The following is a 14,295-nucleotide window of genomic DNA, read 5'->3' on the forward strand; positions in this document are numbered from 1 at the left end:
AAAAAAATGTAAATCCTAAATATATTGGATAACGTTGGCAAAATCCAGAATAATACCCCTAAATATTTCCTGGTTCGAGTGTAAGGAGTATTATATTAAAAAGTCAAATTCCAAAATTTTGTGGCTTTACATATCAAAATGTAAAACCACACATTTTTTAAGATACCGAAAAAAGTAAAAAGCTGGAAAAAATCATAGGATTAGAAATGTTTAAACATTTTTTAGTCTATGAAGAAATTTCCAAGATATTATATAGGCCAAAATTGGTCAAACGCCTGTAGAAGCGTTCCGCACGCCTCACTCACGAGCATCACTAATCAGTCGAGCCTCCCAGGGGCAACCGCGGATTCCAATAAAGGCGGCTAAAATGAATGAATATTTATTTTTCCTTTAAAATACAAATCCCTTTTATAACAGGGAGGAAACCATTTACTGGATTCGCGGGTAAAAAACATATAACGAAATACGCTAGCACTTTAAATACCAATATAAAATGCGCCAAAAATAAAAACAATGAAATTAAATTAAAAAATTTAAAAGGATGATATATACAACCAATATACTGACTGTACAATCAACACAAACCGAAATGTCAAGAGATCAAATTGTCCTTTTTAACCGGCTATGGATAGTTATAATAAAGAAGATAACGCGAATCGTAATATTTCATTCGATAAATATTAGGGTGATTTAGAATTAACCGAGCGCCATCTATCGCGTATGAAAAGAGAGAAGAACATCTTCGTAAATTTCCTTTACGCGGTATTCCGAATAGCGAAATAAAGTTATCCACGAAAAATACTCGTATAGATCACTATCCAGCGAACCGTAACAAAGCAAAAGGCGGGGGGGGACTAGCCACCATTTTCCATTATACGTCCGAGAGTGAGTCCAGATATATAATACATCTAAAACGCTTCAAGCCGGAATAACCTAAATAACTTTGGCCCAGAAAAGTGTATCCCCATCACTAACACGCCATTAAAAAAAACCCTAACACATCGATCACGCGCCCTTTTCCCCCGACCAGAAACAGAAAAGCCAAAAAAAAAAAACTAAGAAAAATCAGAATAGCTCCCTCTTACGGTTGGTTCTGGAACTGTATTTTCACACGCCCCCCCCCCTCAACACCCCCTTTTCCAGCCCATATAACAAAACTGATTAAAAAAGGAAGGGACTTTCGTTTTAAAAGCCAAATCTTGGGAAGGAGTTAAGCCTTGTTTAAGCATAACGAAAATGGGGAGTGAGAGAACAGAGAAAAAAATATGCTCGAAATTTTCCAGGCTTTCTAAAAAAAAATTTAACTCGGGGCAGCCCCCATAAAATAAGACTAGGCGTCCTTCTCGGCCCTTATTAAGGCTTAGAGGATGGCCTGCCAGAAAGAAGACAAACTCGAGACTGAAAAAGAGTTTGCCTTTTTTCATATAGAGGTTTGTTTTAACCTAGTCAGCCCAACGGCGCCACTGATGTACGCCCCAAAAAATCTAAACTATAAAAAATGGTTGCCCCGGTTTTTTTTAACTGAAATTGAGACAAGAGGCTTTTAACCTTACTATCAGGTAAGTGTTTTCCGCAAAGGCTCTCGTAAAATATCAAATAGAAACAATTGTACTTTATCTACAGCCTAACTGACTTCAGCTTAAAACCCTTTTCGACTAAAATATTCCGTTTAAAACCCGCCCAATTGGTTTCAATAAAACCAAATAATACGGTAAACTACGGCGCTAAAAATTCCAATACAATATTCATTAATTTAATTTCAATATTGAACGGGAAATATTGAAATATCTATTTCAAAAATGACTATTAGTAGTCACGAAACTGTTATTTCCCGCCAACTTAAGCCTGGTTTTCACTTGGCGGAAAATCACCGACAGAAAGTTTGACGTCGGCGATATGGTTTTCGACGTTTCGCTCACTGTCGGCGTTTTAGCATTTTCACTTGGCGTTTTTTTAGGGCGGAAATAAAGCGATTTCTTTCTGGCAGCGAGTTCGTCGGTTTTCGTCTTATAGTGGAGATTTAAGCCTAGGCCTAAAAATGGATGATTTATCTGATCATAATAGTGAACTATTGATTAAAGCTCATGTAAGCATTTTAAATTTAATGTTATTTTACATGATCTATCGTGTTCAAAGAAATATGAGTTATGAAAGATCGGTTTGTGTGAAAGAAACATACTGGAAAAGAAGGCAACAAGGGTATAAAAAAAAACACGTTCCAAAATTCACAGAAAAGCACGTGGCCGAGTTCCGGATGCAAGAAGCGGGAAATTAACCATCCCCCTGACGTCACAGTCACCTTTCGAAACTGGTTTTTGATTGGTTGAAAAAGAGCGAAATCGCCCAACTGAGCGAAAAAAATAGAAATGAAAATCGCCACACAAAACCGAAAACCGACGGAATATCCGCCCGGCGTCGACGGAAATTTTCGCCCATTTTCCGTCGACGCCGGGCTTTTTCGCCCAAAAACCGCCAAGTGAAAACCAGGCTTTACTCGATAAACCCGCTAAATTTGGCTGAATTCCGTGTAGCCGGAATCCCTGGTTATAGCGCAAACTTCTTATACGCGATAAAAATATTATAACAAGGGTATAAATTTGGGAGAGAGAGGGAATACGATAGTGGAGAGAAAACACAATCTTCAAGTATTCTCTTCGCAGCGACAGACAAATATTACATCCGCCCAGAGAGAGAGAGAGAGAGAGAGAGAGAGAGAGAGAGAGAGAGAGAGAGAGAGAGAGAGAGAGAGAGAGAGAGAGAGAGAGAGAGAGAGAGAGAGAGAGAGAGAGAGAGGGGGGGTTCTTGAATATTTCATTAGTTTCTCTCTTCCTCTTTTCGTATCGCTATTTTTATGGGCAAATAGAGATTTAATAGATTGCAGAGCCGAGGAAAAGATAAAACCGAGTATTGGAAGAATTGGGAGGTTGCGTACCCTTTGATCCCTGACCTTTCAGCTCCGCTCATCTTTCGACCGGGAACATCCTTGTTGTCAGTGCGGAGGAGACGCCAGAATTACTGTTCAGTGGATTGTAGAAGGCGATCCACTGAGCGATCATTTTTACTACCAACGACTCTATACGTTAATCTACTGCATTATAAATTATATAAATTATCCCCAATATTTTTATTACATCAATCATTTATTTTTGTCAGCAAATGTCATTTAATCTTTGATTATGAAGGATTTAAAAGTCATGGTGAAATTAGTATTTAGTAAAATTGCATAAAAGAGACACGATACTTCATGACTGATTAAAAAGGTTTATTTGTAATATTTACAATCACGGCTCGAAAGCTCGCCGTGATTGTAAATATTACAAATAAACCTTTTTAATCAGTCATGAAGTATCGTGTCTCTTTTACTAAATGTCATTTAATCTTTACGTAGAAGCTTGTTCTCTGCTATTTTTGCCTTCATTTCATTCTATTTGTTTGATATTTATGTGTGATTTTATAGGGATTTTCGACTAATTTCAGCCTATTGTTCGTGGTTTTGTGTTTAATTTCAGCCTTTGTTCTAAAATTTCGCGTTATTTCCGCCTTTCGTTTGAAAATTTCGAGTCGTTTCAGCCTTCGGTTCGATATTCTCGACTAATTTCAATCTCCTAATCGAGTTAGTTCATCAAATTCCAGGCTTTTGTTAGAGATTTTCGACTAAATTCAGCCTTCTGTTCGAGCTTTTCCGCTTTCAATCCAACATAGCCAAACGTCTATTATTTCTTGATCTTTTCCCTCCAAATTTGGAAAGCTATAAATCTCCACTTTACAGGTCCTCGGTTAAGATGGAATAAAACGGCAAGACCGCCCTTAATACAATTCCCTGAACCTCCGTAGTCATATCTCAATCAATTAGATAAGCCTCCGAATGGGGACCTTCAGCTGACCGTAAATTTAGGTTCCATTATGTTTACGGTGCGCGGGTTTATTACAGAGTTTAAAGGCTGAATCAATATATCTTGAGAATTGTGAACGCGAAGCTCTTCCCTGTGAAGCCGCAGTTCCTCGATTGACGTTCACGATACGCTCAAACATTTACATTCAGCCTGCGCAGAATAATTCATCGGCTTAAAACTTTGATTGGCGTCAAAATGTGGGCTCCGCCATTACTAATGTTAGCAGATTACTAGCAATGGGGGCTTGTACGGTTGGATGTACACTGCCTTCTCTTAAGCCACGTTCACACTTACCCCTAGAATCGCTTCGTTTAGATAACTAGTTTCCAAAACCAGCGTGAGAAATCGCTTAGTCGGTTCGCTTAGAATCGCTTTCAGAACGATATGGCGGGCAAGTAAAATTGCTCGTAATTTCCAAAATAATGGGAATAAAATTCTAAATAATATCAAATAATATTACAGTATGTATAGTAAACATGATTAACTAATTGTTTTGGGATACATTTTAGTATTTTCAAAATTCTAGTCATAATTTGAAATGGCGTTAAGCCTTGGCTATAAGCGAACCGGGGTGAAGCGATTTTGCACGTGTGAACCTTGGATTAATAATATTACTAATATTATTAATCCAAGTGTGAACCAAGAATTATCGTCGGCGGTCAAAACTGGCATTCAAACTGACCTAAACTGGGTTTTTGGCTCTAGTGTGAACGTGGCTAAATACTAGTATTAGAGAAGGTAGGTGTATATACATCATTTTTTTTGGTTTTTAATTTTTCAATTATGTGACCCCCTAGCCAAAATCCTGGTTACGCTACTGATTGTTAGAGTATGTAATGAGAATTACTAAAAAAAAACACACGACCATTATTGCGTAAGTAATAATATTACTTACGCAATAATGGTCGTGTTTTTTTAAAACTAATTCTCATTACATATACGCGTAAGGTGATTTCCACTCAATACTCAGTGCTTAAAGAGTACTAGGTGACATTAGTAGTGATTGAAAGTGTTTTTTACAAACATTTACAATCCTTCGGAATCCTACACAATCCTAGCGCCATCTACATTCCTTTGATACTTTCCAGTTGTTGAGTGATTAGTTTGATTTCTAATATCGGTATTTTAATTAGAATATTTACTCTGTCTCTCAAATTTCGATATTTAATTGTTATATTTTGGTTTATTTTAAAATTATTACGATAAAAATGTAGAAATAAAAATTATAGTTTATTGTGATTGCCGATCTGACGTCAGACGTTATTTTTGGCCTTAACAAAGCGCGGATTAAATATACTGGCTACTAACAAACTGCAATAATACAGTGTTATCCGTTAAGCTTTCTTTAAAATGGCAGGAAACCAAAAGTCCATAGATGTCAATAGAGGCTAACACGACATTAACGAAAAATAAATGAGTTAAATAAACCCGAAGCAAGTCGTCTCGAAGCCAGTGTCGCCAATGAAATCAATGAAGTGCAAACAATCAATTGAGAACGAATCGAGGTCAATTCGGATTAAAGGCTCTTTCTTTGAGCGTCCCAGTGTGGACGAACGAGGGAGGTTATGCGCAATCGGTTAACGCCGAACGCGAACTAATCCCTTCCAGCGAGGCTTAGAGAGCCGTAAAACACGCTAAACACGATTCCCGAATGAGTAAACCTGAGCAACTCGGTCTATCTCCACGTACGTATATGAACGGACAAGCTCAGTTCCACGGACAAGCTCAGTTCCGCGAGTTTGCGTAGCCCAAAAAATCGCGACGACAAACTAAATAGGCATAGGTCTCCAGCGTGTCCTCTACGGTCAGACAATCCGGGAGTATACACCGGAAACTACAGTCGGCTTGGGAGACTTCACCTTGAACCCCGCCTTCGACAAAGCTATCGACTAAGTAGCGCCGGAGATAAATCGATCCTAAGCCTTAATGGCTGCGAGTCGCGATTTTTAACTCTCCTCGTTCCAAATCCTCTCTTTTCCATTACTCGGAACAGCGCCCCCTATGTCTCCCCTCCTCCTGGAAGGCAGCGTCCCTCGCCACCGAGGATAAAGCTCGCACTATATTCGCGGACGAACAACCGAACTCCATTCTTTGCCCACTGACAACCGACTTCCGTTACTTTTATATTAAGTAGTGCTTTAGAAGCATCCTCCGAGTTCGACTCTGGCATGGGGTGGGAGTGGGGGGAGACAAAGTAGGGAGAGACCGTGTCGACAGAGGGCGGTAAAAGCTTTCGCTTGGAGAGCGCGAACTGGCCGCCTTTTTGAATATACGCGTCTCACACGCGTAAAAAGTCGAGCCGAGGCTTAAAAGGCAGTTCAGACTGTTCAGTGACGGGACTCGAAAAGTCTATAAAGTACGAAGCAGGTTTAAGCCGTGATATAAAGGGGGGGGGGGGGGGGGGTTGGAACCACGCGAAGAAAACAAGTTGATGACTAAGGGATATCGGAAGAAATTCCTATTTATCAAAAGGGCGATAAGGGCAGCCAGAGCGAAAGAGAACACTGGCGGCGCTCGGCGACAATGGAAAGGCCAGAATGGGCCAGCGGAGAAAAATTAATGGGGTCATTTGGCAATAAGAATAAGAATTTATTCCGTCGCTTTAAAGAGATGGGATGGAAACCACCACTCGCGTCTCTCTTTGCCTCTTTTGTTCCGCGCGTTATTACGCTCTTTCGGTAAATGATTCGACACCGTGCTTTCGGTGCGGCTGTTATTGTTTAGTTACGACGTACTAAAGATGATATAGAATTCCATACCTTAGATTCGAATTCAGAGCTTTCTGATTGACAGTTTTGTAAGGAAGCGTTTACCCACTTCGGGCACGTGACCTCCGAAAAATCAGCCTCCATCGGTCGCTGCCATAGTCCTATCAAAGTTGGTCGTGGTCTCATCTATAGTTAATTACCATGGTAACTAAGGAGCAACTTTTTTCTGACTACGAGCGAGACATTTATTTAGCCTAGGGTATATTATCTTTGGACGTACTAAGGTCCAAAGTGACGATAAACCGATTCAGAGTTTCGCTACCGATAATTAATACACAGAGCTTGAACGGGCGAGGGTCTGCTTGTACGGTCCTGGCCGCTTGGATTTAAAAATCCACCGAATAGGCTCTTCAATAAACTCCGCGCTCTTTTTATTTTTATTACGCGTAAAAAGGCGTTTTCGTGGGTCACACGATGACTTCTACGGCTCAAAGCTATAGATACGTACTTCCCCTATTTTCTTCTGGTTATACTCCGTGAATGCAGTTATATTACAATGAGTGTTAGGAGGGTAACTATTCAAAATCGATTTATTTTTCGAGGGTAAGTTTATGTAGTCGCCCTCTTAGATATCGTCGTGGAAAAATTGCGCAATGATAAGACGGTAAAAGCATCGTATTGAAAATCTGAGTAGTCAAGGTCTATAATAAACCTACTTCAATAATGTCGCGGATAATGTAACGCCCAAACATGTGACATTATTCTCAAGCTACACATTTGAAATCCCGCATGCATCGCGTGATTATAATAGGCGTTGGACACCGAATATACGCAATATCAGCATATGCCACCGCAACTATAGCCTCTGTTTTAACGATTCTCGAAAGATATTCGCCGTCTACACACAGACACAGAGAGAGAGCCTGTGATCATAGCTTAGTTTCTTCCCCTCTTATTGGCATAAAGGGGAAAAGATAGCACGAGCAAAGGCGGAGGGGCGTGGTTTATCACGAGGGCATCACGAGGCGAACAGGCCTTTGCCCGGGTATTCTCCGTTCACCTGAAAACCTTTCTGGAAAACTGGTGTCGAAATATCAATAACTCGATCTAATACTAATTAAAGTCAAAGTTTATTTCACCGGCGCCTTGGGGATGAGTATGGAAAAAAGCTAAGCTTATTATTTAAGTAAAGCGTCTGCATCCAATAGATAAGGGGGACCTGAAAAAAATTTCAGAGTGAGGTCTTCCTTTGTTTGAGACGGGCCACAAATGAGATTTTTTCGTCCTTTTTTAATTAGCATTTGGGTGGGTCCAATAGTAAAATACAGCACCTATAACACGGTCATCTGGTTTAATCTATTATTGCGTATAGCAAATACAATACCCGCGATGCAAACAGAACCTCTGTTTACGATAAAATGTTACATATGAACTAAACCGAGGAGAGACTTATCTCTACGGGTGTATGGGATACTGGCTTTATTCGGGACCAGTGGCGTAACTAGGTCAGTCGACCCAATGGGTTGAGTTGGAGCCCACATCATTTATAGGAGCCTACAAGGTCATCAGTCCACCAGTCATTTGGCACTGGGCCCATTTTCCCATTTTGCACTGAGGCCCATTTCCCATTGTGCATTGGGCCCATTTTCCCATTTTGTATTGAGGCCCATTTCCCCAAGTGGAATTGAGGCCCATTTTCCCATTGTGAATTTGGCCCATTTTCCCATTTTGCATTGGGCCCATTTTCCCATTTGGTTTTGTGGTCCAATTTCCCCATTTTGAATTGAGGTCCATTTTGCCATTTTGCATTGGGATCATTTTCCCATTTTGCATTGAGGCCCATTTTCCCATTTGTATTGGGCCCATTTTGCCATTTTACTTTGTGGTCCAATTTTCTAGCTACACCACTGGTCGGTTCATTAGACTTTGTACCTACATGTATTTTCCGCGGCTGTGATATTTCAAAATACACTTACGTTGGAGATGAATTAATGTTTTTTATCACGTGGAATGTTTCACGAGGGTACATTGCCATCGCCCGTTTTACCGGTCTTTACTTGGCATAAAAGCGACCAATAAAAAACTCACACTTTTAGGAGAAGTCCCCCGGCCACAGATCCAAGTAGAACGAAAAGAGATTGACTGAAGAATATCCAAGAAAGGGTCGAGAAGATCGTTTCCGTTTTGCAGCCCAAGTCCAAGAGGGTCGGCCCGGGAAACGCGACGCACATTCCAAAGCTCCAAAAAACGGCGCATAAGACGAAAGTGGGAACTCTGTGTCTCTTCAAGAGTTCCCAGTAAGTCGCCTTTCGTTTAATATTGACCGCCACGATTTGAACTTTGTCGTCAGACGCTGGTAAAGCGGTGCCGTTAGAAACGGAGCTATGAGCCCCGCCAGCAGCAACAACTTCCATTTCCTCTAGCCTACCAGCGGACAACGGCGTTTCGCCGCCAACCGATGAGTTCAGATTAGGAGGATGCGATTGTGGCGGTGGCGTTTGTGGTGGTGGTGGTACTGGTGGTGACGGTGGTGAAGGGAAGCTGGTTTCTAGTTCTTCATCCCGCTCCGGCTGGTGATAGGCTGACATGTCACGAAAGTCGTTGAAATTTTTCATATCCATTTTCGCGTTCTTTAGGAATCGAGCAACCAAAGCGTTTCTTTGGTCACGTCACGAATAAGTTAATAGCCCACTAAACACTCGACTTCACGAGGCTTCTAAGTTCTAAAGAACACTTTTTGTTTTCGCTGCCTTAAAGTTTTTTAAGTCAAGTAACCCATTTTCGTCGAATTAACAGGTTTAACCGCGTCAATTAAGTAAATTTTAGACATTTTTACTTTGTCTAATCGACGTAGCGCAACAATTGGAGATTATTTACGTGAGGAACGTTAAAAATCAGCTGGCGACTTCAACAGCACGCTAGTCACTACAGGAACGAACTCTAATAATGGGCGAGTGTCTAAACAATTGAACTTTTTCATGACTGTCCGCGAACGTTTTGGACGCAATTACGACAGGTGACACTTTTGTTAATGAGACGAAACGCGATACGTAGCACAATTGAAACTTTTAAACGACTACAAATACCTATAAATTTAGACGCGTTAACGAAACCGCGGCTAATAAATACTACAAAATCGCGATAGCGGGACTGCGTAGTTTGTAATTGGCTTATAAATTACGGAGAGGGAGTGTGTGGCCCCTCGAACTCGCAACGACAATCAACTCCGCGACATTTACTTTCTGCCCGAAGAGTCGTGTCGGCGTCTCTGCGCCTTGAAAACGAGTGCTGCACCGCGATACACGCACGCACGAGGTACGGGCTTTATAGATCAATTCGTCGAGAATTTCTTTACGTACATCCACATACAACGTGAGTATACGCGTAGTTTAGAAACGGCGCAAAGTGTGTGTGTTTATCGAATGGAATGAAATACGCGTCTTTTGTTCCACTTCTCGCAAACTACGTCAACCGACTAATGAATGTAGCGCGACCAAAACCCTTTCCACGCAGACTCACCTTTCACGGATTTGACAATGCTTTTGTCGAGAGCGACCCAGGCGATAGGCTGAAGTCCATCCTAACGGAGTTTTTTACGCCTGTTACAGAATTTCCAGGTATTTTATAGTCGCTGTATATAGCTCTACAGTTACGGTAAATGGCTAGGTGGCAGCGCGGTTAAGACTTGTTAACGGGTAAAGTCGACCAGCTTTGATTATACTCCGAACTCGGATATTCCAAGCACGTACAACCATTAGTTGGAAATATAGGAGAAATGCTTGGTAGAAAAAACGTCGCGGTTGATGAAAATGCGTAACGTTAGTGGCCAATAAGAGTTGGATCAGAAATATATTTGGCCAAAGTGAAATGTCGAAAGTTGTTTACTTGAACGGTAATTTTAAGTTACGTAGACGCGTCGTGAAATTTCAAAAACGGCGACTTACGAAGCAGTTTTCTCAAATTAGACACGGATTGGAATATGAATGGGCGAAATTACTCTTATACACGCCATTTCGAATATAGTTCACTAAAAGACCGATACATATTTGAGAAGATACTTTCTCAGTCGAGTTTTAAATATCCACCACCAACAGTCAGAAAAAAAAACCCGAAAAAATATTATTTTGCTGAGTTGAACTTTGGTTTGTAGTTTTTGAATAAAACATCGTTTAAAACTAGGGTTGTTAATTTTCCGGCAAAATAAAATGCGGAAAAATTTCCAGAAAATTTTCCGGAAAATTTTCCGAATTGCGGAAAATTTTCCGCAAATCGGAAAAATAAAAAATTTAAACATAAATTACTTTTCAAGGGTTTTTAATGTTTTAAACTTTTTATCGATTAAAATGACTAATATCAGTAAACGTACTACAAAACATTAATAGTGTTACATTTAAACCAGTTTGAACTAGTCTAGAGGTTTAGTTTTACTTTTAGATTAGAAAAAATGAGGCGAAAATGCCGCTTTATTTAAATTTGCAAACAATATATTAGACAAATCATGGAATGAAAACGTTTTTAATATTTTTCGGAAAAATACGGAAAATTTTCCGGCAAAAAGGCCTCGGTAATTTTCCGAGCGGGAAATATTCCGACTTACAACACTATTTAAAACAGTGTTAAATTGGTTTTATTGTGTAATAAATCAGCAATTACGCCGCGGCAAGTGGCGTAGTCCTGTATTCCTATACCTCTGGGAGGCAAAGAATGAGGCTGGCCTTGTGAGGACGATCCGTCCCTATCCCCAATTATCCCCCCATACCCCATTTGGCGTGGCCTTGACGCATATCTCGTAAATCTCACCCTGGTTACTTACTTGAACCAGCGGACTGACTGAATTGCCCCTCACGTTCTAATATCTGAATAAGATAAAAAATCGGTATTTATTTCCACCGCCAAAAAACGTTAATAATAGCCAGTGGCGGTGCCAGGGGGGTGGAACTAGGGGCACATACCCCCCCTGAAAAGTAAGGTCGTACGTACAAATATTTATTTTCCTTTTTTTTTTCAATGGTGTGCCCCCCCCCCCCGAAACAAACTCCTGGCTACACCACTGATAATAGCATTAAAATTGAAGCCCGTAATGTTTTAGCTGTAAATGTTGGCTTCCCTGTGAGAAATTTGTTAATCAGATGAAGTACGACGATGAAAAACCTAACCATCAGTTTCACCTAGGAGCAACAAAAACAGCACCCTACCCAAGGAGAACGCAACCCGTCAAAAGTCGTCTATTTTCTTGTGTACAATTTTCATTGGTTAGACGCTTTAGCGCCTGCTGCCGACGTAAGGGGAAAATTGTCTTCCCCTTTTCCGTAAAACGTTCAGAGTAAAGGCTCGTCCAATGAAATTTGTACACAACACGCCGTTAACTGCGCTCTCCTTGTGTGGGGCTGCTGTGTCTGTTGCTCCTAGGTTTCAGTTGATACTGGCTACATTTATTTCGCCTAAGATACTCAGGCAGTTACTTGCAACTTGACTCCGAGAAGTCTTTCATTTCAGTTTACAAAAAGGAAAATATATTTTCATTTAGAAAAGGAAACCGACCATTTCTTATCTAATCCAACAATGGCCGTACTAAAGTTATCGTCTCCTCAACGTGACCCTCCAGTTGGGGGTCGCGAAGGGGATGAACCAGAATTGTGCGCAATACCCGACCCAAATGACGTAATTCTGCGTTTGCAATAAGTTTTCAAAAGGTGGCGATAGTAGTCGAGGTTTACCTTAAGAAGACACTTTTCTGGAGAGGATAACTGCGCTGTAAGCTCTTTTATTTGTCTATGGTTCTTACGTAGGTAGCTAGTCTTTTATTGATAAAAACTGCTTTCTCTGAAGCCAAAGCTCAATCAATATGTAGAACAAAATTTCGGAAAATGAAATTTATAGAGCTGAGTTGGCAGGGCCGGATTAACCAATAGGCCAAATAGGCCTGGGCCTAGGGCACCAAGCCTACAAGGGGCACCAAGCCTACAAGGGGCACCAAGCCTACAAGGGGCACCAAGCCTACAAGGGGCACCAAGAGGGTTCGAAAAAAAGAAAAGTACAAAACTTTCATCATTTGCTTTTCACAAAATATTTTCCGGAGTAATTTTAGTAAATGCGTCCACCCCTATGAACCAAAAACGTTTGATTGTCACATTCTCTGACGGACTGCCGTCTAGCCCCTGACGACATACTAAATCTGGCAGCAAAATGAATTTTCCTTCCATTTCTCAATTATAAATTGAGGAAGCGCCTAGATTGCTTCGTTTGCTATTGAAATGGGGCACCAAAATTAACTTGGGCCTAGGGCCCCATAAAGTCTTAATCCGGCCCTGTGAGTTGGATACGTCCTAATATTCGTATTATATAAATAAATAGTATTAAGCCTTAAGAAGATTATTGCGTCAACACTCGCCGATTTTGAAAGGCGAAAGAAATAATATAAAATGGGAACAAAGTACTGGTACTTATAGTCGTTATGCCTCAATAAAATCCCACTAAAATGGAGAGACTTCAAACAAAACAATCCTAATATAGGCTGGAGTAATATTTACCAAAGATTAGTGGATCGATAAATTTCAGCCGTATGTAAATTTGAAATAAGTTCCGGAAACGAGGATTTCTCTGGGTACACTTCTTTTAAGCGCCTTGTCCGCCCCCCCCCCCCCCTCGGTCGCCATTTGCAAAATCCCCAACGGGACGAATATGGGGGTAAACCAAACATGGACGCGCCCAGGGAAATTCCACGTAAAGGGTGTACGGATATCATTCGAAACACAGAAAGAGGGCGGAGAAATGAATTTGAGCAAAGCCACACCCAAAGTTTATCCCCCCCCCCTTGGGGGAAAATAATAATTTCCTTCCCTACTTCCAGAACCTTTTTTCCACTATAAAAAAATTGACTCGAATGGACTAAATTAAGCCGCCAATTCTATTGGAGGATTTCTTAAAATAAACAATTTTGACTCCTATGAAACGAAAGCACGCACTGCTACCATACGCCCCTATTTATTTATTTTAGAGTTGTAAGTCGCAAAATTTTCCAAGGAAAAGAGCTTTCATTCCAAGATTAGCCTAATATTGTTCGCAAATTTAAATTTCGCTGCATTTTCGCCTAATTTTTTTTAAACCAAAAGTAAAACTAAACCTCTAGACTATGGTAAAATAAAAACCCTCAAAAAGTTATTTCAAATTTATATTTTCCGATTAGCGGAACTTTTTCCACTTTCCATTTTTCCGGAAAATTAACCACTCGAATTTATTTATTTGTTAATGGAGAGAGCCCTATGTAAACAAATTTGATCTTGGCTTAATGCGAACGAATGTAATTCATTGCCCAAGCTTTATTTTTGGAATGAATTTGACAAATTATAACGCGATTACCAAAATAATAATTCCGGGTTCTCTAATAAGCCACGCCCTAAGGCTTATTACATCCGGTGGAATATATATAATTACTTCGAAATGTGGAGAGGCAGGGGTCAAAAAGGTCAAGGTTCCTTATTATTGTACACGCTATATTTTTTTTATTAACTCCTGTCCACTTCTCCCCCGTACATCCGTGCGCTGCGTTAAGAACACTTTTACCGGCGTTAATAGACCAAAACTAGACGAAACGTTTTTAAAAAGGAAATAAGAAATAAGTTTCAGTTTCAACATTGGAATGTCGAGTGAAATCGCCATCACGATTATACATTTAAGAACGATACAATCAAAAA

At 40.4% G+C, this 14,295-nt stretch overlaps 1 protein-coding gene across 3 annotated transcripts in view; it reads right to left on the bottom strand.

The window, feature by feature from the left end:
- LOC149940958 (solute carrier family 60 member 1-like) overlaps positions 1 to 9,886 on the bottom strand; it is a 64,237-nt gene extending 54,351 nt beyond the window's left edge. For all 3 annotated transcript variants that reach the window (XM_090178345.1, XM_090178344.1, XM_090178343.1), the window contains exon 1: positions 8,690 to 9,886. In XM_090178345.1, coding sequence (XP_090034471.1) covers positions 8,690 to 9,222 — 533 coding nt within the window. In that variant the 5' untranslated portion in view covers positions 9,223 to 9,886. The remainder of the gene's footprint in view (positions 1 to 8,689) is intronic.
- Between the last annotated feature and the right edge of the window lie 4,409 nt (positions 9,887 to 14,295).

Source organism: Leiobunum rupestre, chromosome 6 (genome assembly GCF_980474605.1).
Source record: "Leiobunum rupestre chromosome 6, qqLeiRupe1.1.hap1, whole genome shotgun sequence".
NCBI lineage: Eukaryota > Metazoa > Arthropoda > Arachnida > Opiliones > Sclerosomatidae > Leiobunum > Leiobunum rupestre.